Source organism: Fringilla coelebs (assembly GCF_963513975.1).
Source record: "Fringilla coelebs genome assembly, chromosome: 1".
Taxonomy (NCBI): domain Eukaryota; kingdom Metazoa; phylum Chordata; class Aves; order Passeriformes; family Fringillidae; genus Fringilla; species Fringilla coelebs.
This window is the reverse complement of record NC_140028.1, coordinates 43,020,157-43,048,090: the sequence shown is the minus strand read 5'-3', so window position 1 is coordinate 43,048,090 and position 27,934 is coordinate 43,020,157. Positions and strand designations below refer to the sequence as shown.

General features: G+C 37.4%; 1 protein-coding gene across 1 annotated transcript; it reads left to right on the top strand.

Moving 5' to 3' along the window:
• Positions 1 to 134: 134 nt before the first annotated feature.
• UBE2V2 (ubiquitin conjugating enzyme E2 V2) lies at positions 135 to 27,262 on the top strand. Its single transcript, XM_084209085.1, has 4 exons — positions 135 to 208; positions 16,658 to 16,803; positions 20,136 to 20,261; positions 25,889 to 27,262. Exons 1-4 carry the CDS (start codon positions 193 to 195, stop codon positions 26,033 to 26,035), a joined length of 435 nt encoding a protein of 144 aa, XP_084065211.1. The 5' UTR covers positions 135 to 192; the 3' UTR covers positions 26,036 to 27,262.
• The last annotated feature ends 672 nt before the right edge of the window (positions 27,263 to 27,934 follow it).

Here is a 27,934-nt window from a genome sequence, read left to right as displayed (position 1 = left end):
GCAGAGCCAAGCCGGCTCCCGGGACGGGGGCGCGCCTTGGATACCGGCACCGTCCCCTGGCCCCGCCCCGCGCGCTCCCGCGCTCCAGGGATGCGCCTGGTCCTTCCTGGCGGGAAGTGACGGAGCCGCAGCGAGGGGAAGTGACGCGCGTGGCGTGCGGGCCCGGAGCGGTGTGGGGGGGGCTCGGACAAGATGGCCGGATCCACAGGTCTGTGAGGGGGGGCTCGCTGGGCCCGGGAGAGCGGCGCGCTGGGCTCCTGCTGGGGAGGCGCCCCCGCAAGGGTCCGGGACGGGTCTCCTTTCGTCGGGATGGAGGGGGGCGAGCTCTCTCCGATGGGAGAGACCCGAGTGGGGAGGAATTGTCTTCTGACTGGGGGAAAGGGAAGCTGCAGGGGTGCCGGGACAGGTTATCACAGAATCCCAGGTTCAGTTAGGTTGGAAGAGACCCCTGAGGTCATCGAGTCCAACGTATGACCGAACACCACCTTGTCAGTTAGACCACAGCCCCGAGTGCCACGTCCAGTCTTTCCTGAGACACCTCCAGGGACGGTGGCTCCACCGCCTCCCTGGGCAACCCCTTCCAATGTCTAATGAGAAAAAATTCCTCCTAATTCACTTCTGCTCCGGGCCCCATCCCTTCCGTCTGTGGGGCAGCGACATCCTTGTGAGAGCCCGGCCTGGGGTGCGTGATGGGAGACAGGGCTCCGAGTGCCGGTGGAGGGGAGAATTGACCTGCCAAGGGGCAGCGATGAATGGATAGATGCTGGTGTACGTGGGGAAGGGAGGAGATGTTGTTAGCCTGGTGAAAATGCCGCAGGAAAGAAAGATTTGTGCTGAAGATTTGTCCCAGTGTACTGCTAGGTGAACATAGAAGACACGGTATAGTGGTAGCTAAAATAAAAGGATTGTCTGTGTCCCCTTTTTATTTGGGAGATAAGGGCTTAGGCCTGTGTTGTGTTTTGGGACAAAGGTAGTTCGCTTTGGTGGTGATTGTAGCATAGTGGGAAGGAGGAGTGGAGCTCTTTTCCCTGTGGCATGCGTTAGAGCCAAAGGGTCTCTCTTGGAGGCCAATTTAAGGGCAAAGAGCTGGCAGTCATCCCAAGAAGCCCCTCTCAGTAACCAGCACACCATGTGAGAAGCCTTGGTGTGGCAGAACGTTGTGGAAAGTGGTGGCAAAGAAAGGGATAAGAATATTGCTTCAAGTGCTAAATGTAGAAGCACAATTCGACTGTTGCAGTTTCATTTCGTGAGAAGCTTCAAATACAAAAAGACCTTTCCCTCAGTGCTAAAACCTGAAGTCTTCAGAGGCTTGTTTCCTCTTCTCTCATCCCTGGGACTTTATAAGTGGGATTAAGATGGATCTCAGGATAGGGGAATGACTTGATTTCAGGAACAAGTAAATGTTGACTACTCATTTATTTCTGCTGCCAATCCACTGGATCATTGGGGAATTGGGGCTATAACAAAACATAAAAAACACCTGTATATTTAAACTGGTTTTGGTACCTTGCTGTTGATGCTGTGAGAAGTGCTTGGGCAGGTTTTGGTTTTTCTTTTTTAAAGAAGGAGAGTCATCTCCAGTTGGTAATACGTCTGGGGATGTGGGATTTTCAGGGTGGAATTTGTTAAAATGGCTTTTGAAGTAGCTTTGCAACTATGTGGAAGAGCAGTCCAAAAAGATATATATTGCCTATGATAAACTGAGCTAGCGTGGTTATATTTAGAGAAACCCAAGTATTTGCTCATCTGGGAATTACTGCATTTTATTGTGTTAGGATTCTTTTTTACTTTTTTCCCTGTTGTCTAAATTTAAAAGGGCTTTATTATGCAGCAACACTGAAAGACTTCAGCTTGTGTCTAGGCTGTCACTGGAGATTTCCTGTAATACAGTAGGAAGCAAAGTTGGTTTAGGTCATGAATCGAGTACTGGCATTTCGCATTCAACCTGGCTAGTGTAGAATATCAGTTACAAAAAAAAATTTGTAGTGAGAAAGGCTATTTTCTTTCTACTATAAGAAAAATTTTTTTTTGACTGAGCTTTGATGGTCTCACTGTTGTAAGTGTTCTTTGCAGTCTTACAAGAGTTGTTTTAAAATCTCTTATATGCAGGTACTCAGTGGCGGTTGTTTTTGACTCAGAAATACAGCCACACTTAAAGTTCATAAAAAGCAGGAGATGTAGGAAACTCCTAATATGTGTGACTGCTCCAAACAATGTTAAGGGCTAGAACTGCATGTACATCTTGTTGAAGAAATTAAATTAAACTAATTTGTTGTAGTAAAATGCAGCAAGCAGGCTGAATCATCAACAAAACTGCTGGGAAAATTAGTCAGAGCTTCTAAAACAAGATATTTCTGTGGAGAAAATACTGAGACTTCTTATTGATACACACACAGGGTGGTGGGGGGGTTTGTTTTATACTTTCCACATAGTATGTAAAAATTCAGACTGTTCACCCAGAACTGCTCTTGCCAGGAAGCTTTATTATAATCATTTGTGGAGGAGGGGAAGGAATGATTTGCTGTAGACCTAATTTTGTTATAGACTTAAGATTTAAATCTACCTACCTTTCTTACTTTAGTCTACTCTTGCTGTAAAGTTCAACTTCATAATTATTTGTTTCAGAAAAAAAAAATAATTTGCATGAAGTCAAGGAATGAAATGATAACCCCAAGGAAGTCAACAGCAAAACTTTTACTAAGGTCAACTGTTTTACTTTTATCCCAGAAATTCCTTTTCTGGGCTTGCTAATTCTGTGAGCAATCATGTAACAAATTATGTGCATTTAACAGCAGAGAATTTAGTTTGAAAATAGCTGTTCTTTAATGTGTGCCAAAGAAATTGTATATATCAGTGCTACATTGCTGCTTAATAAGTATCTTACCTGGGTTATAAAATCACCTGTAATGAGTGAATTTTGCATGTAGATACTGCATGTGCTAGAAATGGATATTTGTAAGCTGCAGTTTGATCTGATATTGCAACTCCTTCTGCTTGAAGCTTGATGTGGTTGTGCGGGTACTGCTGGAGGTCTGGGGTTAAACAAGTCAGTTTTCTAGAGAAGAGAGCAGCTATACGTAATAAATAATCATCCAGTTTCATATTGCTTAGCTGGAGAGTCATTCTGTTAATCTGTTTGAAAATACATAGTAGAAGATGTAAATAAACTCAGTTTCAAATTAAAAGAAATATTTCACTAAGGCATACCATTTAAACATCTCTTGCCTATCTCGAGAAAAAGAAGCATATAGAAAACATCATTACAAGGAGTTAATTGAGGAGTTAGTTTCTGCATTTTGATAATTTGGGTTTCATTTAATATTATATTGCCTATGATACATAATATAATATTATATACCTTTTATATAGATATATATATAATGTGAATGTTCCCTAAAGGCACTGATGGTGTCACTAAGTGGTTAGAATTTATGTGGGAAAATACAAGAGATAAGGCAGCAGTGTCAAATACGGTGCTGTAACTATGGGCTGCTAATGCTTTTGCCTCCTTCCTCTTCAGCTGAGAGGTTCAGTAGCTTGGGGGAGTGTGGATAGGGCCGAGTTAATGAAAATTCCCCTTGATTTGCTGAAACTGGGTGCTCAGGGAAGAAAAATTGACTGAGCTACAGTCAAAATTATATGATATTCCTGATTTATTTCTACTATGTAGTCTTGAGCAACCTTTTTTCAAAGTGTGTTTGAAGGTACGTAGCTAGATCCCTGTGAAATATTTTTTCTGTAAAATCCATACTTTTAAATTAATTTTCAGTCATTCTACTCTATAAGGATGAAATGGCTTCATTGTGTAACCTAATTTGCCCATGCAAAAATGTCCTTCCCTTTGATTTTATAGATGATTGATTCTGTGAGTAGAAATGGCACAATCCACGTCAGTGATTTATTTTCATAACTTTATTTTTTACTTCTATTTGCAAACACTTGGTGGTTATGGAAGCAGTTCTAAGTGTGCATGACTACAGTACGGAAGCTGGGATAAAAATGAAGGGCTGGAAGTGGTTGTGAGTGCCTTCTAGATTCCCTGAGCTGTAAAGCAAGGACTGAGTGTGCAATTCCTAATGGCTGGGGTGGTGGTTTTGGTTTATTTTGCTTTGAAAGTTGGAATTTTTTTCTTCCTCTCTTGAAATCCACAATTGCAAGATATTCTATAATGTGAGATATTTTGCAATACTTTCTCTTAAATCCCTTGAAACTCTTTACTTCTTCATTGCAAATTAAGCTGATGTTGTCTGTTCTTTGCTTAGTAGGGTAAAGATTTATAACCTGAGCGTGGAAAACCTAGATATTAAAAGCCATTCAGAGGAGTAATAAGGGGGTATATTTATAGGTGGGATGTAGAAGCAACGATTTAAAGACTACTTTTTCCATGTAGGAGATGTGATATAATTTAAACTTCATGTCTAGAAAACTGCACAGGTAGGCTTCTCTTTTCGTCTGACCTGTTGAATGTTCGTTTCCTTCCTCTTTTTTTTCCTTGTCAAGGAAATAGTTGTGTTTTTATCCACTGTGTTTTACCTTGAAGGATGTATTACACCCTCCCATTTTCTCTTTTATGCCTCCACCACATTGCTCATTTATTCAAAACTGGTCCGAGAAGTCCATTTAAGAGCTTTTTAGAATTTGAGAGTCCTCAAAGTTTGTTCTGTGGGTTTACAGTGTTAGCTCTGTAAGCACAGACTTCTTGAAGCTGCAAGTAATCAAACAAAACAAAGGAAGTAAAATACTGTGTTCCATGAGGCAGCAAGTACTCTGTGTGGAGCATTTTTTCCATCGTGTCCTATGCACAAGGAATTGCAGTTCTGATTGTTCTGCCTGCTTGAAAACATCTTGACAAACCACAAATAATTTCAGCTGGGTTGAGAAAAGTTTAGATTACAAATTACTTTAAAACTATATATAGACCATCAGTTCTTTCTAACTTTGGGGCATATATAGGCAAGATACTCTGTTTCTTCTCAGAGCTTTGCCTGTATAATTTTCCTGCCTTTGTTCCTGGTATTTTATAACTCTGTCTTTAAATACAAACCTACTTATGTCTTTCTGCCACAATAGCTGTGTAAGTGTTCTCGCAGCAAAGCAACTTACCTCTGCAATAAAAAAGTGGCCTACTTTGTAATCTTCTATTTGTTTAAGAGCTTGTTGGAAATTCAGGGATGTTATCAGACATAGTATTGAAGCCCATTATCTAAACTATTCTGTACAATCTTGGAAAATTTTAGCCTGGATAAAGGTACAACACAGAGTCTCAGGAGGATATGCCTTTCAGCAGTTGGAAGCAGATGGTCCGTACTATAAACCTAAGCATGCATGAGAAGGCTTCTCATGTAAGAATTAGATTTCCAAGTCTTATGAGTTGTTGGTGGAATTGAATTGCATATGTATTTGTTAGTATTTGTGTTTTTTGCCTTATGGAAGATTTTCCAGAGGCAGTGTTAAATACATGTTGTGAAACTGTTCAGCCTCTTTTTGTTAACAGACCTTTCCTCTCTGTCGCTACTCTATTTGTCTACTATTATATCTTCTGTTATCTTTTAGTATTATCTGCTATTTTAGTATATCTATTAGCTGTTTTTATCTACCTCTAGCTCATATTTCATCTTGACTGAAACTTAATGTAAAGTAATCACCTTCAGGTACTCCTGTTAGGTTTTGTTGCCTTGTCTCAGTTATCCTGTGGGAATCTCAGCACAGACCATGGAAAGACAAGAAAGTGCTGTGGGGGTAGTGTTCAAAGTGGTCTTGATTTAAGTATTTGGAAGGGTTTTACTATATGCTGTCCTGCCCAAAGAATGTTTTTCTTTGTATTTGTCATTTGGAATACACTAATGACATATAATTCAAACAATATTTTGAATTGAATCAGTGCAGACTTATGACTTGTGAAGCTGTCAGACTGATTCTGAATAACATGAGCTTCTGGTTTACAGCCTTTTCAAAAATGTGTGATGATTTAAGTCTGTGACTCTAAACCATTTCCTAGTTAGCATTTTGGAAGGAATGGAATCTTCAACACTTAGAACTTCAGAGCTCTACAATCTTGATTTCAGAAGGATGAGATGCTTCAACTAGATTTTAAAAATAGTCAGAAAAATTATAGATTCGGTATGCTCTTTTTAAAAATTCTTGCATTAAATGTGTTTAATAGCATAAAGAAAAAAATCACCTCCCTCCATTGTATTTGTGACTATTCATAAACTGGATAGTTAAGTGTGTTTGCAATTTGCTTGAGTAAATCAAACCATTTTGCTCAATACATGTAAAAGGAGTGTCCTTTATTCAGTATATTTGCAGTAAATTGTCCAGTTTTATTCATATAACTTAGAACTTTTACAGAGAAGGAATTGCAAATTTTCTTTCTTCTCACTGAAATGGAGTGTGTGATCATGTAAATATTAAATAATTTGAACTTTTGAATACCACAGCATATAGAAAATAGCTGGCTGAAGTATGACTCTCAAAAATAATGAAGGAAAATAATTTAATGGCAGTTGTTTTTACTAAATATGTGGTGATTGGTGCATGTGCTGATTATATCCATAAGTGTATGCTTATGTATATAATTGAAAGAATAACATTGTTTTACATAGATAAAGGATCTTTATGTTTTGCACTATGGATAGGTGCTGAGTCATGTTGGAAAGGACCTTCATGCGCATGTTAGAACAACTGTTTGCTAATCAATGACTTGTAACCCGTTTAAGACAGCTTTACAGCTTTGCTAGACTAAATCCTTGATGCTCCTCATGTTATCTGGGTCGCACATTGTATTCTTAACTTTCAAAGCAGACGCTGGGAAAGCTGTTTCATGATGAAATATTGGGCTCTGCTGAGTTCCTGTAGTCTCCTGTTCCTCCTGTTCCTTTATCTGGGAAAAAAAAGTTTCTATGTCATTGTAATTTAAAAGGTAGCTTAATGTGTTTAACATAATTTTTTTCTCTCTGCTAACACCAAGTCAGGTTTAAAATGAAAGATTCAAAAATGAGCCATTTTAACTTCCATTAATTTTTTGTCTGCTATTATTTAGCTTTATGCTTTTAATAATGGGGTAATTACTAAACAAGGTTACTAAACAAGTTTGGGGGTTAGTTTTTAACTTCTCAGGGTAAAAATTTGAAAGATTTCTTTGCCTGGTAAAATCTTGATTCCTTTGACTATTAAATCACAGTTAATATTGCTGGTGGTTTTTGAAGTGACAGATATCTTTCCTAACTCCTGTTTGCTGGCTTCCTGCCTTACATTATTTTGTACAAAATTGAAACAGTAATTCTCAATTTGCTAAGCATCACAATGTGTCACTTTTCTAATTTCATATGCTAAAACATATGGGAAGGTAGTTGAATTATTTAATATCTCATGTGTTTCGTTCAGTATAATGAAACACATTATATCATGCCTGTAAAGAGTTAAGTTTTAAACCTGTATTCTGCTTTGTGCATTTCCACCCTTCATGGATGTCAATTGAGGAGTTATTTAGTGTCTTAACTGTTCAGTACCTTCAGTATATTTTTTTCTTATAGTGTGAGGCATCACTGGTCCTGCAGTGTCTTAGTTAACAGTGGTCTTGTTTATTAAAAAAAAAAAAGGCATTTAGGTATAATATAGACTGATAAAGAAATGCCACTAATATTGGTGCAAATTTGTAAATCTACTTTTAAGCAATTTACACCAATTTTCTTTTGGGACTGCAGTCCAGTCTAGTGGGATTTATGCTATAGTTTTCTGTTGTTGTGGTAACTTTTTAAAAAAGTTTATTTGGATGAGGTATTTTAATTACTTTAAAAAATTGGGGGACTTTCTGAAGGTTAGAGGTTTTTTCCTTTTTTCCCCCCTCTTGTTTTTGCCAAGAGCTTGCTTATGCCTTCTCTCTTATGTAGTCTTAACATTAGTATCTGTAGTGAAGCAAGCTTCTTCATTAGTGTAATTTTTATGAGCACCATTAGTCATTCCATGCCAGCAGGTGTACTCAAGATGATCGTGTTTGCATGAAAGTGTCAAGACAGAGTGATGTTGTTGCATCCTTGCTAACAAAGCTGAGTTCAGCTGGAGTTGTTCTCAGGTCTGGACTATATCCTGTGTGTGCACATATCCAATCTTGACTACTCTGTGCTTCTTCTCACTGATGTGCATATGATGACTCTTGGTCTTGTTTACTGGTGTGCCTTGTGCAGCTTTAGGACGTGTAGGATATTGTTGTTCCATAACAAATCAGGGGAGTGGAGAGGGCATTTGGAAATTGGGCTGCAGGAGTTGTGGAATGGAGGTTTTCAGTGAGGCATGAGCCTTGGTAAGGAGAGATGGTGGAGAGTGGGAAAAACTTGATGGAATTTTTGAGAGATTGGCTCCTCCAGGGCTGCTGGTCAGAGGTTGGAGGGAAAAGGAGTGGCAGTAGGGAGCAGGGAAAGAGGGGAGAGAGGAGTGGCCTTGAGCATGATTGGAAGTGAATAAAAATTTAACAGATATGATGTGTTTTCCTGGGGGGATACTGACCATCATTGAAAGAGTTGTGTCCATAGGGCTGCCTTCAGTAAATAATCCAATGGATTATGCAACAGAATTGGTAGAAATCAAAGTTACTAGAAGGAATTAACTCACTTTCTTCTGGTTACTCAGAAGGCAAGATAAAAGAAGAAAAGGTTTATGTTATGCCTTGGTAAGATACCTATTTGTTTTGCTAGTAATTTCTCACACTTTAAAACATAATTAATAAAACCTTAAATTATACAAACTTTTCCTGAAGAAGTTCTGTATGTGGAATGTGCACTCTGCTGGAGAACTCAAGTTTGAGGTCTCGTTATTCTTAGTGTGAAACCATCAACAACTGAAAAATATTGAATAAATTGATGTTGCTTTTGCAGTTTTGATGTGCTGAGATCTCTTACTCCAGCATGAAGATTTGTGGTTTAAACCATTTTAACATGCTTGTAAATCAGGTATGTGTCTGCCAATACAGTTACTAATGGCTAGCTGTCTAGAAATTAATATCTTCCCACCCCAGTGAAACTAAAGCTAGCACTGAAATTCTTTATCGAATTTATAATTTTCAATTATTATCACTAGTAGGTAGTGTCTTAATGTTATGAGTATGCATATGAAATGGAAAGCCAGGTGAAAAAAACCTGCTTCAATAAACCTATGTTATCTTTATTGTCTTGTTGTTTGTTTGTTTTTGTTTTTAACTAGCCTTAGTGCCCTGCCTTAAAGAAATAACCTCTATATCTGTCCAGCCCTTTTCCCTTCCAGCAAAATCTGAATGTTGAGTTGCAGTAAATGACCGAGACTTCTGCTGTATTAACAGTTTCTCATTAGCTGCCTTCTTAATGTAAGCCATATTTAGAATGTTTATGGCTGTGGCTGGACTGAAATAAAAAGGAAATTCCTATGAAAGTTATTTTTATGAAGCCTAGCTTGAGTTAGGACTGTGCCTATTAAGATACTAGCAAATGTAGGATTTCACTTAGGTGAAATAAATAGAAATTTTCACCAATATAATTCTGAAAACAAATATGACTTTACTTAGCTTTAACCAAAAATTAGGTTTTAAGATAAAGCTTTCACACTGCTCTTTATTGCCTCATGCTGGGAAATGTTTCTCAGCAACTGATATTTCTTTATATGAAAGAAATGAAACCCAAAACCTGATGAAATGCATAGTTTAGCTCCAGTGTGGTTCCTAGAATTGTGCCTCTTCTTTGAAGTCTTCCAACCTGTGTGCTTTCAACATACTTAAACATATTTAATGTCAAATATAGTAAAAGGGAAGGAGGTTTACCAGTTACAGGGCTCCTACATAGTGTTTTATATAAATATATATATATATATAGTATATAGGTTTAGTCCTGCAAAAAAGTGCAATAACCCATTTCATTCTTACCACTTCATACCTGTTCAGTATTGTAGCAAAACTGGCTCTGAGTTACAGTGAGCATTGAACACAGTGAATAAATTGCCATTTGCTTTATTTTCTCTGTACTGTTCATTGATGTACATTTGCTTATTTGTTCTGTGGAGTCTTACCTTCTACCCATCTCTTATTAATTCTTCAAGTTAGTTGTCTTGTTTCTTTCTTTTGGGATAAATGATTTCTTTCTATGTGGAAATGAATTTTCATCTGATTTTCTTCTTGAACTTCTATTCCTAGAAAATTTCCACAGGTAAGCATAGTTAGATGTGCAAATTCATTAAGACAAACCTAAACTGGTGTTGCTTACAGCTCTGTGAGGTTCAGACTTGATTAGTACCTTATTCCTCATCCTGATCAATGTGCATGGGCCACCTATTGCTGCTAAGTACCTTGGTTTCACCATTTAAGTTAGCATAGTATAGGACTTCCCCAATTTAAACTCAAAACTGTTAATGCAGAATATTCTGTTGCTTGAGTGTCATTGCTTTGGGACATACTTGCTGGAGTAGAGAAAAATAGTGTAGAGTAAATGCAACTTTATGAATATGACTGACATAAAGAGTTATGAATTTGAATTTTACTGAAATATATTGAAACTTTCCTGGAAAGCAGTTGGAAACATCAGTTTACCTTGAATAAGAATCATGTCTTGATTATTGGAAGCAGTGATTTTACTATGTGTGTAGTAACATACTTGATTTTAAAACAAGAGCAACAAGAATAACAAAGTCCATTATTGAATTGCTGCATTCCACTACTAACGCCAGCAATGGAGTTCTATTGTAGACAAAACTGTCCAGCTTGGTTGTTGTACTAATTAGGCAAGTTACTAGAAATATTTCAGGGTTTTGGAGCTTGGTTACTGTGATCAACCTCAGATAACTGCAATGTCATTAGGGTATGCCTGGCAATACTTCCTGATAGTGGGCTTGTCATAGTAACGCTTTTCTTGTGTGTATTTTCAGAATATTGACTAGGCTAAAAAGTATGTGATGTGAGCAGAGTAACTGGCAAACAAGAATACACATGAAGATTACAAAAAAAAAAAAAGCTTTTTTCAGAGGAATATCTCTGCAGCCAGAATAGAATATGTTAGTATTTCATATGCCCTGACCCTTTTTCCTCTCTCTCCTTAATTTTTGTTTGTTTGTTTTGTTTTTAATGTATTGGCATTTTAGGGCCTATTTAAGGCTTTGGTTGTTTTATGTACTTTTTGTGGGTGTGTGGACTGTTGTTGTTAGTACAGCATTTTGGGTTTTTACTTCATTTTGTCCAGAGCAAGACGAATTGCTCAGAGACTGAAAGGCACAAGTTGTTTTCTCTGTGTTTCTCTTTGTAATTTTTTTTCTTCCTCTCCCTGCCCCAGGAGAAATTGTTTTATGGCTTGAAATTTGCAACTGACGTCCTTCCCCCCTTTCCCTGTCCTTAGGAAATGCTTATTTTGCTGTGAGCCTGAAGCTGATAAATGGGGTTTGAGAGGTTTTTCTTTTTGTTACCAAACTGAACATACTTTTCAGTTTCTGTTTTGCTGGAAGTCAGTGGGCAAGAGCTAACTTAAAAATTCAAAAATTTTCCATAGTGCAGACTTCCTGACTTAGCTATCTCAATCAGGAAGAATAGCATCCCTGACACTCTCTGACTGTGTTATTGTAGGATTTTTTTGATATAACTTGTTCTTGTGTGCATATTAGGATTTGTTTGTAGAGCTGTCTTTAGAGTGTTGGTAGTATGAGGTGTGCTGGTTTAACTATGGTGAAATGGTTCTGGTACTGAGGTAACTTTCAGGAGTGATTGAAGTCAAGATCTGAGGGAGATGGAAGAGAAACTGGATGTTGGTATGGAATGTTGGTTATGGACAATTACTATAAAAAACATAGTTTTGGGTCTAACAGGAAACTTCACACTTTAGGCTCTGAACCAATCTGTTAAAAATTTGGGTTATGGTTTGCTTTTGTAACCTGCAGGGACAAGAACAAGAGCGTAGGTTATCCCACTCTTGCCTGTTACATAGCAAAGAATCATTTGATGTGTGAGAAGCTTGGACTGCCGACTCTGTCTGCAGGAGTGTGTCTGTGTGAATTGTTTAAAAATGTGATTTAATGTATCCAGTGAGGTTCTGTCAAATCTGACTTAAGTGCACATAAGTGCAATTGTGTGTTCTGTCTTGATCCTGCTGATTAAATCACTGTATCACTGTGTGATCTGACATTACCAACTGTGGAACTCTGTCTAGCAAGAACAGGTCCATCCAGGCAATTCTCATTTGTTACTCTACTGAAAGTTGTTGGTACTACTCATGGACGCTGAATATTCCTTTTTATTTTCTTTCCTGATTTTTTTTTTCAGATTATGCAGATTGTGGATCAAAGCATAGCTATAACTTTTTTCTTGACTCATCCTTTGTGGTAGTATGTTATTTCTATTCGTGATTTAGAATGTAATGTCTGAAGTAGCTCCCTATATATGAAAGTAGACCCTCATGCTTAAATTATGGACTTTGTTTACTGAGTCTTCTTTCATTCTCTTCTAATTCCAGGGTATTAAATTCACCAATAATTTCACTGATTTCTCTAGTGTAGTTTCATTATTCAATTTTTAAATTAAAAACGATTGGTATATGTAAGCATGAGTGATGTTTTGTTTGTTTAAGTGAAATATATTTAGTTCAGCTGTTTGTGAGAATTTGGTAGAAGTTGTTTGGCAGTTCCTGTGACAGTTTTTGAGCAGGGGTGTCAGGAGGCTATTTGTCAGTAAAATCCTCAGTGAGGTGATCTTTGCAGATAAAGTGAAGTTTTGCTTTTTGTTTTCTTAAACTGGATGAAATCATCTATGTTTTCATATGCAGAGCCTTCGTCCATCATTGCTAAGAGCTGTGCTGGATGCCGTGTTGTATTGAGCTGTAAATCACAACCTGCTGAGGGGAATTTACCATGCCTGTAGTTCTGCCAGTGTTAAAATTGACAGCTTTAATCCCCTTCTCTTGGAAGTGTGAGGTTTTAGCTGAGGAGTGCCTGTTACAGAGAGTAAAACCAACCTGTCTGGTCTGAAGCTGCTTAGTGGTCCCATGAGCAAGTGGCATTGGGGAGAACACCTGAGGTCTGGTAGTCAGCTGAAGAATGGTGCTGGTTTCTGTAATTTCATACTGCTAATGAGCTACACATGAGAAGAGAAAGATGTTTCGTTGTCCAAATTCTGTAAATAAAATAACGATTCTTACTCAAATTCAGTCAGGAATATTTCAAAGTTTTTAGCAAAAATTTGATGAATTGCATTGTCTGGATTAGAGCTAAAACTGCCCTTTGAAATACCTGAAATAGTGAGAAGAGGAATTTTTTAACTTTCTGTTTTTGCTAGGAGCAAACTTAATTTCTGGAAGATCCAGATCATCCTTGACTGGATTTCTAGACAGAAGTTCTTGTTTTTTACTGGGAAGAGAGCACAATCTTATGCGTGTCTTCCATTCTTCAAGCTAGGTAAATTTGTTTTGTGTACAGGTTACAGAATGATCAAAGCAAGCATGTAGAGTGCAGTAGTGTGCACAAGGACAGGGGTAGATACTCAAGACAGTTTTTCATTTCAGTTAATTTTGCTGGAAGTTTCTAAGTCAGTAATTAAAAACAATAGTATGGGGTTGTTTTTTGTTAGATTGTTTGTTTTTTGTTTGTTTTTTGTTTGTTTTTTAAAATCCACTGTGTTAATTTTTAAGATATTCTGTGTCACTTGTCAGAAATCTAGCAATAATCATTTTCTATGAAAATATTCAGTAATTACTTCAAGAAAGTTTGAAGTATCAATGATTAAACATTAATTATATATGCCAGGGACATAGAGTAGAAGCAGTTTAGTGGGTTTAGGGGGGGAGAATTTTGTTGTTATTGACAGGTTTTGCGGGCATGTGTGTTGGGTTTTTAGTTGGGGTTATTGTGTATTTTTTTTTTAACACAAGGTGTTTTTACTCTTATTTTTAACTTCAGAACAGTGTTTTGCTACTTAGTTCTAGCAGGGATAAGAATGTTAGCATGGGGAGCCTGGCTCTTGCTCTCAGATGTTTTTGTCTCTTTTCAGAGCAGATCTAAATTATTTTCTGGAGATGTTCTGGAGGTTTCCCAAGTCCTTCACTGCTTCCCTTGGGCAGTTATGGGAATCAGTGAACACAGATAATATGATGGAAAAAATGTGATGAACGCAGGTCAGTTCATCATAAGGGGTTGTTGTTTTCTAGTATGTGTCATCTCCTACCCTTTAATGTGTTGGATATAATTTTATGATACAGCTGAGTCAGTGCAGTGGCTTTTTGTCACAAAAAATCTCCTTTATCCTCACACCCATGGTTTTGCAAAGGAAGGCACTGAGAGCCACAGCAGTCAGCTCTGGCATTTGTTGTTCTTTTTTCCTGAGTCAATTCACTTGATTAACTGGTTGGATTTGATTTTTGCCTGAAGGAAAAACAGCTTTTTTGCTAAATTAGTGTGACAATTTGGCTAATAGAGGAGCCTGGTTAGTGCAAGAGCAACGGAATTCTGGGAGAAGACATGGAACGTCAGGACAGTGAGCAGTTGGGTCATCTAGGATGTGCTGAAAGGTGATAGCACATAATCAGAAATAAGCTTCAATCCTGTTTGGTATCATCTTTTATGTTCTTTTTAAAGAGCTAAAGTGTGACTCAGAAGTTCTGCAGTCAGAGCAGGGGTTCTGAGAAAAGGTGGATTTAAGCTGCTGGGGAAACCTAAAGTAATGTGTGAATGCTCAAGTATATGGGGTTTGTAGGTGGAGGTTGTTGTGGTTTTTTTTATTTGAGTCTGCACATACTAATCAGAATCTATTCAGTCATGTGATGCAAAGTAGCACTTTATCATTCTGGTTTGGCAGACTCAACTCAGAACATGTATGAATGTGGAGTAAAAACTTTGTGGTTGAAGTGTGATTGTCAATTCTCATATCTAGTCAGAATTAGATACGTAAACGTACAGACTTATTGTTTATCACAAATCAGAATGGGACCAGAGGATGGGAAAATGTGTTTCAATGAAGGATTTTAAAAGGCTCTATGTCAAAAAATTGACATGTGATCTGCTTCTTGATGTACTCTGCTGGTGCTTTCAGTACATGTGCTGGCTGGGCTGGCTTGTTAAGCTGTGAGAAGACTGGCCAAAATGTATCATTTTCTGCTCAGTTAGCAAGCTGAAGTAGCTCAGTAAGGGCTCAGATGAGTGTCAACCCTAAGGCAGGACGGAAGGTGAGGCCGTACATGAATGACTTAATTTCCTTCCACTGTCCTGATACTATACCCGTAATGCTTTTCCCTGGGAATTTGGAGAACTTGGAGACAATAGTTTGTGCAATTTTTAGAAGCCTCTCCCTAGTCTGTGTTCTTAAAAAAAAGTTTCAAACACTGTTGAAGAGAAGTTATGGTTCTGCAAGATAAGTTATTTGAGGAGTTGCTAAAATGTATGTGTATCTATACTGGTCCATATATATCTGCATCAAATATCTGAATAAATAATACTATAGTACATTAAAACTCTTGATTTCTTGCATAGGGACTGCTTGGAGTGCAAACTAGGGTAATATAAAACCTGAAATCACATTGATATGCAAACCTGAATAGCTGATATGCAAAAGTTTTCTTCAACCTTCAGCTTTTTCAGACTTGATAATAACATTGTGTGTACCCAGTCTTAATTTTTAGTTTTATGGAGCACCTGGATTCTTACAGTACTGGAAAGGATCTCTAGTGAAAATAATGGATAATACTGTAGTTGTAAGAAGCTATAAGAAAAAATAAGTAATTGTAAGAAGCTATAAGAAAAAATAAGTAATTATAAGCAGCTGTAGCTAAGTGGAAGTTTTATGGTATTATAATAATGTTACTACATCATTGTGCACATTTTATTTGAAAATAAAAGCATTCCATGATTGCATGCACAAGTGTTAATTACCTTTCTTCCCTCAGTGCTGAAGTACCATTACAGCTGATGCTGTAAAGCAATTGAACATCCCGTTGTTTAATATCTATCAATAGCTGCCTTTTTTCATTAATAATAATAAAAATCCTGTAATTATAGTTTGGTTAGTGACTATTAGTTGGTGCTCTCTAAAGGCAGTTAGTCTTTGTAATCTGTTGTGAATATGTCTTTATCTCTCTTTAACAATTTAATCAATGCTTCTGTGCTTGTTTTTTTTTCTCCTCTGGCAAGTGGCAGTATTAATCAGTAGATTAAAAAAGACTTGATTTTCAATTTGCTTTCAGATATTAGTCTTTTGTTGGTTTTTTTTTTTTTTTAAGGAGTGAAATCAAGTGAAAATATTTCAGTCTTCAGTTGACATTTATTAGGATAATCTGCGTTAAATGTTACCTTCTTTAATTATGTTTTGGAGTAAATTTGCCGTATTGATTTAATGTGGATTCTGGTTGATTAGAACTTGATGGACAGTCAGTTGATTTGGAAATGTGCTGTGCTTGGGAAAGAGAATCTGAACTAAGCCATCTTAGGCTAGAGAGCTCTCCTGTTTTCTGTTTTATAGCTTGTATTGGTATTACTTGGCAGTAATTAACTTCCAGTGAAGCAGTTAGTTGCTTCAAAGCAATTAGAGTGCTAAATAAATTTGTGCAGGCAATATTTGCTTGACGTGGAAAATACATTGAGGAGTTGCCAGTGTGTAACATATAAAAGCAACAAAGTTGTTACCTTTTCCTTAATGTGAGCAGTATTAATTACATTATTCCATTTTCTCTAGTGAAAGTACCTCGTAATTTTCGTTTGTTGGAAGAACTTGAAGAAGGGCAGAAGGGAGTAGGTGATGGTACAGTAAGCTGGGGCCTTGAAGATGACGAAGATATGACACTCACCAGATGGACAGGAATGATTATTGGGCCACCAAGGGTAAGTGTGATGAAATAAAACATTTTTGTTAGGTCTTAGGCAAAGCAAAATGCAAAAAAAGATAGTATTCTACAGTGTAAAGGAATAGTTAAAGTTCAATGTATGAAATTGTAGAAATAGTGTATAATCTCTGATTTTCTGGCATGTAAGTGTTTCAGGCTAGCCTCCCCTGTTTCTGCAGCTGTCTGTAAAAGCCAGTTGTGGTCTGAGACATATTTTACTCAGTTATGAGTACATTAATTCTGTATTTCCACTGTTACTGAACATAAGTGTGCACTGATAATACAGTAAACAGGTAACTGTCTTTCCCCATTTTGTCACATGTGCCTGATAATTTCAATTTTGAAGTAAACTGGCAATGTATTTTCAACTTCTGCAAGTTTTATCGAACAGTCTTTCAGTATAACAGTGTTAGAATTTCATTTGAATCATACCTAAAAGACTAGCAGCTTCTAATTACCTCTAATCCTTCTGACCTTTCAAGTTCTGTAGCATGTCATGTAGACTGATGCAACTTGAAAGAGAAGTAATCACCTCTTGTGTGTATCAGCCATATCAGATATGAGTGGACTTGACTTGCTGCACACTTTCTCCTAAATTGTAATATGATGCAAAAGATCATGTGTAACTGAGACCTTTAAATGAGTATGTCTAAGTAGCCCTCAGTTAGCACGTGTCTTTCACTGCTAGAGTGAGGCCTGTCCCTTGGTGCTGCAGGGCATATGGAATGAGCTGTCCAAGACAGAGATCAGAGCTCTGTCTCAGTGAAAATAATGTCTTCCAAAGTAGCAGAGTTCCAGAGATAGACTCAGTGTAATTCAAATTTCTTTTGCAAGTCCTTTGCCACTTGCAGTAGGCTGCTTTGAACACCTGAATGACCATGCTGAGCTCCTAAGATTTGGATGCAGCTGGGAGAGGGCAGATTTAATATATAATCACAATGACTGCATGCTTTGGATATTAGCTTCTGTGGAATCAGCGTTGGAGTCCATTTTGAACAAAGTTTGTAGTCTAATGTCTTGGGATAAAAACTTGAAAATTTTGACCTAGCTGTCATGGGGTCTCCCTGGCTCTCCAGAAAACCCTCCAAAACTGCTTGTGACTGCTTTCTTGTTCGACTTAAGGTAGACTACTACACATCTTTGAAAAGAGATTATGATGTGTATAATACTATACTTATAATACTATTAGGGAAGGTCCCACATATTTTTAAAAAGTAATGAATGTACTCAGTCCAGCTTGGGATACACTTTCAGTCCTGGTCAATTTGTAGTTCTGTGAGTTTATTTTCTTTATGATAAAGAGTGCATGCAAGTAATATATGTTGTGCCATTTCAGGGACTTGCAATACATAGTGACTGTAGAAAAGTGGAAGCCACCAGCTCCCAAACCAGTTACAGCCCCTTGAGAAGAACTGCATATCTAGTTTCAGGGCCTCTAGAAGATGAGTGTTTTTTGGAATTGGCTGAGTTAAGTAGATGGTACAGTCAGGCAAAACATTAGTTAGGAGAAAGTTGCTAATATTGTCCATTAAGTTCTTCTCATATGGGCTTCTCTACAGTTGTGCAAAAAAAATTGCTTATCAGTTTTTTTCATTGCTTCATTTGAAAGGTGACCCAACAGCAAGAGAGGAGGGTAAGATTTGTTTTGGATTAATGGAAACATTTTCTGACTTACAGAAAATGGAATTTTAGTTTTTTTGGGAAGCTGGCCAGGGATGCCTGGCTTGCAGTAAAATAATGACTTGATAAATTGAGCAAAATTGAGAAGCCACCTGGATAAGGGAATGAGAATGAGTGCTGTTCTTGGGATTTTCCAGAATTGTGAGCAGAATTATATACATTTTGGCCTATTTTCACTGTAACTGACAGCATCCCTCTCTGGGGAAGAAAATTCTTCTGGCTGAATGAATTATGAGACTTTTAGTTACTGTGTGTTTTTGCTGTGGTAGCAGCTATGCTACCTGTAGCAGGATAAGATGACTTCTATCTTGCCTTTGGCTTTTAATCGGAGAATCAGAATGTTAAGGGTTGGAAGGGACCCTAAAGATCCTTAAACTCATCCTTAAGATGTCCCAACATCCTGTGCCATGGGCAGGGACACCTCCCACTAGACCAGGTTGCTCAAGAACTCATCTAATCTGGCCTTGAACACTGCCAGGGTTGAAGCATTCACAGCCTCCCTGGGCAACCTTGTCCAGTGCCTAATTACATTTACAGTAATGGGAAGGAATAATGGAAAACCTGGTTTTCACTGTTTCTTTGTGACCCGCTTGCTGTTCAGTCTCTGTGCATGCTCAGAAATTATGGTACACGGTTAGGGTGCTTCAGTAGTCCTTTTTTCACTCTGCATTTTAATTAACCACAGACCACACTGTTGTTTGATACTTGGCTATGTGGTTGATGCTTCTGCTTGGAGAGTGACAGCTGACTACTGCAGAACAGGTTAAAGATGCTACTTCTGTAAAGCTGAGAGGCACGTTGCTGCTTTTTTGTTCATGTTGGCTCTTTCTGTTGTGCCAATGCAAAAGCAGGTGTAGAAATGGAGTTCATCTTCATTTTGGAACACAGAGGCACGTGCATCAGTGACCAGCAAAGCACTGATCCTTGGCATAGCCTACTTGTCAAGATAGAAAAAAAAAAATAAAACCATATCTAATTCTGAAGTGGCTTTCTCAAAGTATACTTGCACTTAGAATTATCTGTTCCATGGTCACTTTGGAGTGACATCTGCAAACTAGCAGTCACTTTACTGTCCAGGCTCATAAATCCTCCAGTAAACCAAGTGATTCTCAGCTGCAGAAATTTCAGATATTTTCTGTAGTGCTAACTACTTCCAGAGTATGTTTCTTTTGCAGGTTATAACCAAAACCAAAATAAAAATATATCTTAATTGTTAAATTATTGGCATTCTGTCTTTCTCCATTTCCAGTTTTTTTACAGTATTAGGTATTTCATTATGGGGGAAGGTGGTAATTTTCCTAAAGCTAATTGATTTCTCTTAGTCCTGTACTTTGCCACTGTTGTTGTGAGGATGCAGGTGGAAAGAAAGGATGAGAGCAAATGTGAATTAAGAACAGAATTGTATTAACACTAGTGTATGGTGTAGTCAAAAAGTAGTGTAATTTATGCATACTCATGAAGTAATCAATATAGCCAAAACAGTGGAAATCAGTCAGTAATCCAAGACCTTCAGTTGGTACACAATATTAACAAATGTATATTTATTTCATATTTCATAATTGTTATTCCTCTTGCCTTTGCTCTGTTTTAAAAAAATTCTTAATATTTAGCTTTCAGTAAAATGCATTAGTCTGTCTTTTTGCTTTCTAGACAAACTATGAAAACAGAATATACAGTCTGAAAGTAGAGTGTGGACCTAAATACCCAGAAGCACCTCCTACAGTTAGATTTGTAACTAAAATTAATATGAATGGAATAAATAATTCCAATGGAATGGTAAGTTGAAATGGTAAGATCAACCATATTGTTAATTTACACTAAAAATATTTCTCTGAAAATCAGGTGAGGAATATGCATGTTGCACAGAGCTTTCTATTTAATGTTTATAATATAAATACAGATTTAAATTGAAATTGGGTGGCCTACTTCAAATCGTTGTAGCTTTTTGTGGCTTACCAATGAGACAAGCATTATTTATAATATTGAGCATTATTTATAGTATTGAGACAGTTGTTTCTTTTAAATGAAGATGAAGGTTTTAGTTTTGAACAGGAAAACAATAAGTGTTTAAGCTCTGTGTAGGTATTTCCCTCACAATACTCTTATAAAAGGGGATTAGTTTTGTATTGTAGCAGGAATATTACAGATTCTCTCTGATCTTTCCACTAATTAAAAATGGAGGTTATTCCTGATGAAACTCATTCTGGGTGTATTAACTCACCTATAATGAACTGGTGTATTTATACTCTTGTTTGCTTTATACTGGATTTATTAAAATCCAAGGTGATTCTGAGCTTCAGTCTTAAGACCTTTTGATATGGTTGGTAATCACTTGCATTTTAAAGGTCAATTTGCAGTTAATTGCTTTCCCTGATCCTGCAGTTAGGGTGGGAGGAGTTCACAGAGGAGCTGTGGCAGCCGCTCAGGCAAGCTTGTTCATCTGTTACTCACCAGGTACTTAAATACTGTGAGCAATGGGGGTGCCCCTTTGCTCCGAGAGGATCTGTGAGCTGCCTTGCATTTGCAGTGGTGTGTGCATATGTCAGCAGGAAACACAGTCACATTTGTGGGTGCATTTGTCTTTAGTGAATGCAGAGTAATTGGGCTAAGGTAATACCTAAAGGTACGTTAACATCGTTGGATTTTAAATAATTTGTGAGATTTAAAAGAAAGATGGAGTTGCATTTCTGTAATTACCAGTACTGAACTGTGAAGTTCAAGTGTCTCAATGACTGTAGCAGGGGAAGAGGTTCTCAGGGAATCTTTTCAGCTGTTGTAGGTTATGGAGTAGTTTTCTGGTTGGTCATTCAAAGCTAGTTCACTAATGCTTCAGAAATAATCTGAAATTACTCTGAAAATACTTTTATGTAGCTAACAATCTTACTCTACCTGAAAATCGAGTTAAAATTACTATCTGCAAATTAGCTCATGCCCTTAATCACAACTGTGGCTTGTTGTCTAAGGGTGTGTGTTTATTGAGAAGTTGTGAGAAGCAAAAGCTGCTTATGGTATGTTTGGAAAATGATTTTCATACTTCTTCCTAGTACCATAGGAACATGTATTGTTGTGATTCAGTGAAGAAGTATGCTGTCATGGCTTAATCTCTGCATATCTCAAGGTATTGGTGTTGGTTTTCAGAAGCAGGACCTTAGACTAGCACAGCCTGAAGGCTCTTGTTTACTGAAGCCAGGAAGTTTGAGCTTCTGTTTGGAAAAGTCTACATTCACTCAGCTTGCTGAGGAACAAGGTGACTGCTGTGACGGGAAGTCTGCCTAGTCATTTTAAAAGCACTGTTCAAATTGAGTCATTGCTACAGGAAAAATTGATTTTAGTAAGTTAATAATCTTACATCAAACCCTCATTAATTTTTCGCCCCAAAAGATAAAATTGTATAGCTTATGAAGGATTTGCTATGCCAATGCATAACTTCTTTTTTTTAATGGGTTTAAATGGGAATAAATAGTATTTTTAATGAAAGGAATTTTCATAAGTAATGAATTTAAAACACATTTATTATATAATTTCTAATGTACCCATTGTCCCAGTGTTTCGCATTATATCTTATTTTGTCTTTGTTGTCATTAGAAGAACTGTGAAACAAACATCCAGGGGCGTGTTCAGCATCCTGGAGCAGTTAATATTGCTGCTTCCTGTTAGTTCCTTTATGTTTCTTCAAGCTGTTCTCCCACTTTCTGGTCATCTTTCATTTAATAGATCATAAGTGGTTTAAATTCTTTGAATTAATGGCAGGGTTTCATCTGCAGACTTTCTCTACTGTCTGTGCTTCTGCAGGCACCCTAGGTTTTGACATATGGCCAGCTTTTGGTCACATTGCTTATAGATGTCAGGAAGAAGTTGTGACTTGCTGAAAAGAGACCTGAGACAAACAGCAGCTGAAATTGTTTTATCTTAGCAGATTATACTCAAAACATTTGTAATGTTGTTAAGGTAGGCTTGTGTGCCAGTTAGCATCTGTGGAAAAGTAGGGCCCCCACTGGGAGTTTTAGAGGGTGATAATTTCTGTTGAGTTAGAGTGTAAGCGGTACAGGGGAAAGAAGGATAAGTATAGTTACTAGGGATCTAAGGAAACTGTTCTCATACTGCCCTGTGAGCAATGGTTCTCAACTTTCTTGACTTAAAAATTCCTTTACACTTTGCATGAAAAGGGCGTGTGTGTAATGAATTTATCAGTACTGGCAGGTACAACTTTATTGACTTTTTGTTTAGTTATTCTGTAAGAGAGGAGTTTGTAAAAGTAACTTTTCAGCCAGCAAGCATATCTTCAGGAATCACCGATAAATTTAGTGCAGGAGAGGAGAGTGCTAGTTCAGGAATATTTTATCTCAAAAGACTAAGGTGCTCTGAGGCACCGTGTTAGATTGTCTTTCTTTTCTTTTCTGCAAGTTAAGAAAACAATTTGTGGTTTTTTTTTTTAGTTTACCTATGGATCTGCTCTATTTGTATACAGAATTAGGTTACTAAGGTCAGAAAAACAAGTCCAAGTACTTCTGTAGAGCTGTACAAAATGCTTTTATGTGCTAATGGCATCACTGTTGTAAAACTGTAGATTATTATTCCTAATGCTACAGGGTCTTTTCTCTTGGAGACTTATGTATCTCATATTGATAAAACACAGGTTGCATTCTAATGTGCTGTTTGTTTTCCCATTTTCTTTTGAGGTTGTCTGATTTTTGCATCTGTGATAGTGCTCCTCAGCAGTCTAACTTGCAGCATTTGCAATCACTTCTGTTCATTAAGATACCATTTACAGCTGGAAATACTTGTTTACTTTTAAATCCCTTGTGACTCTCAGCTGTAAATCTGTAAGCTGCCCAGTTACTGCTTTGACTATGTTTGCTGTAGACATTTGCTACTCGTTGAAGTTACTTGGAACATTGTAAACAATGAATACTTTGCATAATTGTGTAAAATAATTTATTTTCAACTGTTTAAAAAAATGATGCATTTTATAGATTGCTGCTCTTGCTATTATTCAGGGTTCCCGCAGTGGTGTACCCTCCCAATAAAATAGTCTTCAGATTGCAGTTTGCAGCTTTATTAGCTTTTATGTGACCTTGAAATGTCTCCCTCTGTGTTCCAGGGTATGCATTTGAATATTACCTAATGCTTTTGTGTGATTTGAACATAGTTTGTGTCACTCTCTTAAATGTCTTTAAATGTCTTATCATTGTTCTTCATAAAGTGAGTTTATTATGCACTAACTTGGAAATCAATTCTGCAAGACAGAAAACAGAACCTGAGCCAAAATCTTTACTGCTGCAAGATGTTATGAAAGAAGTTGGTGACTTGCAGAAAAGAGACTTGAGATAAACAAGCAACAAAAATGACGGTTGCAGAAAATATGACTTTAGTCAGAAAACATTCATAGCAATATTAAAGCAGAGTTTTCAGTCTGTGAGTTTTTTTGTTGCAAATTCCTAGGAAAAAAGAAAAGCAGGAGGAGCTTACTCTTAAGTGATCAGCTCTCATGTTCCAGTCTTTGTAGAACTGCATTATTTGAACAGCAGTGGTGACTGGCTGCTGTGTACTGTAATTGAGGCAAACATCCAGACCTCAGGGAACCGACAAAGGCAGAATCGAGGAGAAGCAAGGGGAAGGAGGATGGTGTGAAAGGAGAATTTCCAGACTGAAGATAGATGTTAATTTCTGTAGTCCCAGGGCAACTTCCTTTCCAGCCATTTTGCCTCCTATCTGCCACGTTAACCCAAATTCCCCTTTAAAAAAGTAGTAATGGTACAGGAATTACAGTGATGATTTCACCTGTGCTAACTTTCACAACCTTTTTCTGTATTGGCTCATGCACTCATTTATTTTAAACTGGCATGATGTTGCTCCATAATTTAGCTTTTATTTTGATGGTGTTTTTTATCAAATGTTTGCAGTAATTAAGTCATCTGACTGCCATTTGTACTGTAGCTTGGTGATACAAGTTGTTAGCAACTCTGTTGACTTTAAGGGGTTCCCAGCTCTGAGCAGAACATTGTGTGAAAAGAATGCTTTTAAGTGCTGAGCTGTAAATAAGGTCAAGGATCCTACTTAGGGACTTCTTTCCAAGGTGGTGCTTTAAACTGGATGGGTTCTGTCAGTTCAGATCAGAAAATATTTCCTTGTACGTGGTTTACCTGGGCTGCTAGGCAGTAGCACTGTTAAAAGAACAAGAGAGGGAACAGAAGTTTCTTGGGATAGTATTGCTGCTCAAGCCAGCACATTGTTAAACCTTGGCCTCAGTTTCCTCCTACAAAAAGGTTTAGTCTCATCTGGTGTTCTGAAAATAGCCTCACTCCAAATAATCTAGAAATAAAACATCTGTGTTAACATTCTTCTTTCTGATTCCAGGTTTTTTTGTTTCAGCTTGCCTTAATTAAGATGGGATATGAAACTTCTTGATGTTTTATGCTACCTAAATCATAAAACAGTGGTTTCCAGCACTCTTGTAGCCATGTGGGCTGCAACTACCAAAGGAATCCAGTAGCATGCAATAGCCCTATTCCTGCCCCAGGGCCTGCTTTACAGTTGCGCAGCTGTAGGCCCCTCTGTGCTCTTAAGTTCCTCCAGGCAGGGGTTGGGACTTAACCTGCTGCCAGAACCATTCCCAGGATGACTTGCAATTGCTGACTTTCCTATGGAAACCTCCTCGTTATAATATAATTGTGTAAATTGTCCCACAGGTTTTATAAACGCATAGGAGAAGTCCCATGTCCTTTCCTTTCAGTTCATATTCCACTTGGTAAGTGATGTACAGTAATCTTCACGGCTCCGTAAGATGACTTACTGTGAGAAGGATGCGAAGAAATGTCCAAGCATTACAAATCAGTTATTTCAGTATTTCAAGACATTTCTTAATACATGTAGTGCCTCTAGATGTATCAGAAGCACCATGTAATATGTGAAAGAAATCACCAACAATACTCATAGCAAAGAAATAATAAGGAAACTGTTCCTTTAGAAAGGAATTCTATGGACTCTGGTGTGGCAGGTTCTTTTAAAGAACTGAGGAACAACCAGGTGCATATATTAGCATAGCAAAGGTGATCACTTGTTTCTTTTTTGGGGGTGATTTGAAAAAAACTATAAATTTTGCGAGGTAGCAGCTCCAGTTTTGCATTGAACAGTTTGTTGATGTCCTCCTCCCATCCTCCTTTCCTTCACACTAATATAAGTAGCAGCACAGATGGAAGGGTCCACCTGCATGGATTTTATTGCAGAGTCTGTATCTGTGTGTAAGTATATGATTGTTTTCCTTAAAATATTTTAGGAACACAGGGACTTCATGTCACAGAGAAGGTGTCAGGGAATGCTTTGACCATTTCTTAGAGCAACTGTCGATTTATGTAGATATTTTGTGTTCAGTCATAAACTAGATTTTTCTCTTCTTTTTCCAGGTGGATGCACGGAGCATACCAGTGTTAGCAAAATGGCAAAATTCATATAGCATTAAAGTTGTACTTCAAGAGCTAAGACGTCTAATGATGTCCAAAGAAAATATGAAGCTTCCACAACCTCCAGAGGGACAAACTTACAATAATTAATTTTAGCTGATTCTCAAACTTCTGTCTTAAAACAACAACCTTCTACTCATGTAATGTCTTGATTAAATCTCACAATGCAAACACCCACACATTAAAGAATTTCAGCTGGTATACATGACCTGGACATTTGTAAGAATATATATAATATATGTATGCCCAATATGTTTTCAGGCACTATGGGAGAAAAAGGCAGCACAATTATTTTTTTTCTCTTACTGAGGCACTGTCATTTAAGCATAAGCCTGAAATAGCCTATAATTGGAATTCAGGTTTTACAAGATGAAAGCATGACAGAAAGTGTCAGATTGCTGTGGAATAATATATGTTACTGAAAATAATTTCTGGAGAAGGCAAAATATAAATGGCATGCTTTATCCATCTTGCTTAGTAAAAGAGCTGCAGTTAAATTTGTTTTAAGGTAGCAGGTACAGTGAATACCGTTGCTCATCTTGTTTAATTTTGCAAGGGTGTGGGTGCCGACTACTAGTAGTGTCACAAAGTATGTTCAGGATTGTTTTGATACCTGTATTTATAAAATGGGGGGATTAATTTCTGTTAAGCAGCTCCTGTGTTACATGTATTGGACATGGCAAATATTTGTTTACAGTCTTTGTTCTAATAAACCATGCATTTAAGTTTTAGTGAAACAAAGGAAATGTATGGATATGTGATTGAGATTAAAGTTAGTCTTAAAATGTAAATAAAATGTGGAAAGTGTCTGAGGCTGTGCCATTTCTATAATAGTCATGTAATATATGTACAGTAACTGGCAGAAGTAGTGGAAAGCCAAACATAATATTGCTGCTGGTGTTATGTGCACCTTTTGCTCTTATCACTCTTATATGCTTAGTTTGCTTGAGAGGTCAAGATATTCCATATGTTGCAGGGGAGTAAGTTCTGTCATCTGTAGTATCACTTCTTTATCTAAAGTTGCACTCTGTGTGTGTATATATAAATATATTTTAAAAAAACCCCAAACACCAAACTAAGCCCAAATTAAAAACAAAGAAAACCCTCTTGCCTACCCATCTGTCCTTTAGTTCCCCTCCAGATTCTTTCCAGAAATGAGCATAACTTTCAGTTTGCTTACTTGACCTCTAAGCAGTTTTCAGATCATATTGCTGAAGTCTGTCCTACTTCTCAGTCCTTTGTCTTGCTTTCTTGCATTTTTTTTCCTCTTTTATGTTACTTGCCTTTTTTTGTTGTCTGTTCTGCTTTTGCCTTTTCTGAAACACACAAAAAAGAAACTTCAGGAAGCTTTACTAAAAATCACACCTGTGCTACAGATCATCATATTTCCATCTGCTTAAGATGAATCATTTGCTGTGATGCCACTGTGTTCGTAGGTAGAAGCTTTCTGCCTTTCCTGCAGTCCTGAGTCTGTTTTATCAATGTATTCTGTCTGGTGGGAACACTGGTTTTATTTCTGTTACTGATTCCTCATAAGCAAGTAGGTAATGCTGTTCTTTTGGATATTACGTCTTCTTTTCCTGCCCCTCACCTTGGAGAACGCAAACCTTTGTTCATTTTGGTGAGAATATGTAACATTGGGAGTGAGTCAGCTGTTTGCATTCAAAGTTTTATTTAGTGGTTCTTTTGAAAAGTGGATATGATCAAAAGCCATCAACAGCTAGGTAACTTACTTTCATAAGCCTTTGCCTGTTTCTGTTGTAAACAATGAAAAGCAATAAACTAGGTATTCCTTTTTTTTTTTTTTAATGGAAAGGTTTGATTGATATTTATCAATTTATGCTTTTTAGACAAATTAGGCACTTCCAGAATTGGTGGATTTATAGCTGCCAGCTACCTCGTGTCTGTATTTATATAACATATCATTTGTGATGGTTTGGCTGAAGTGCATTGCAACATTCTTTTTCCTTGTTTTAATTGGAATGACTT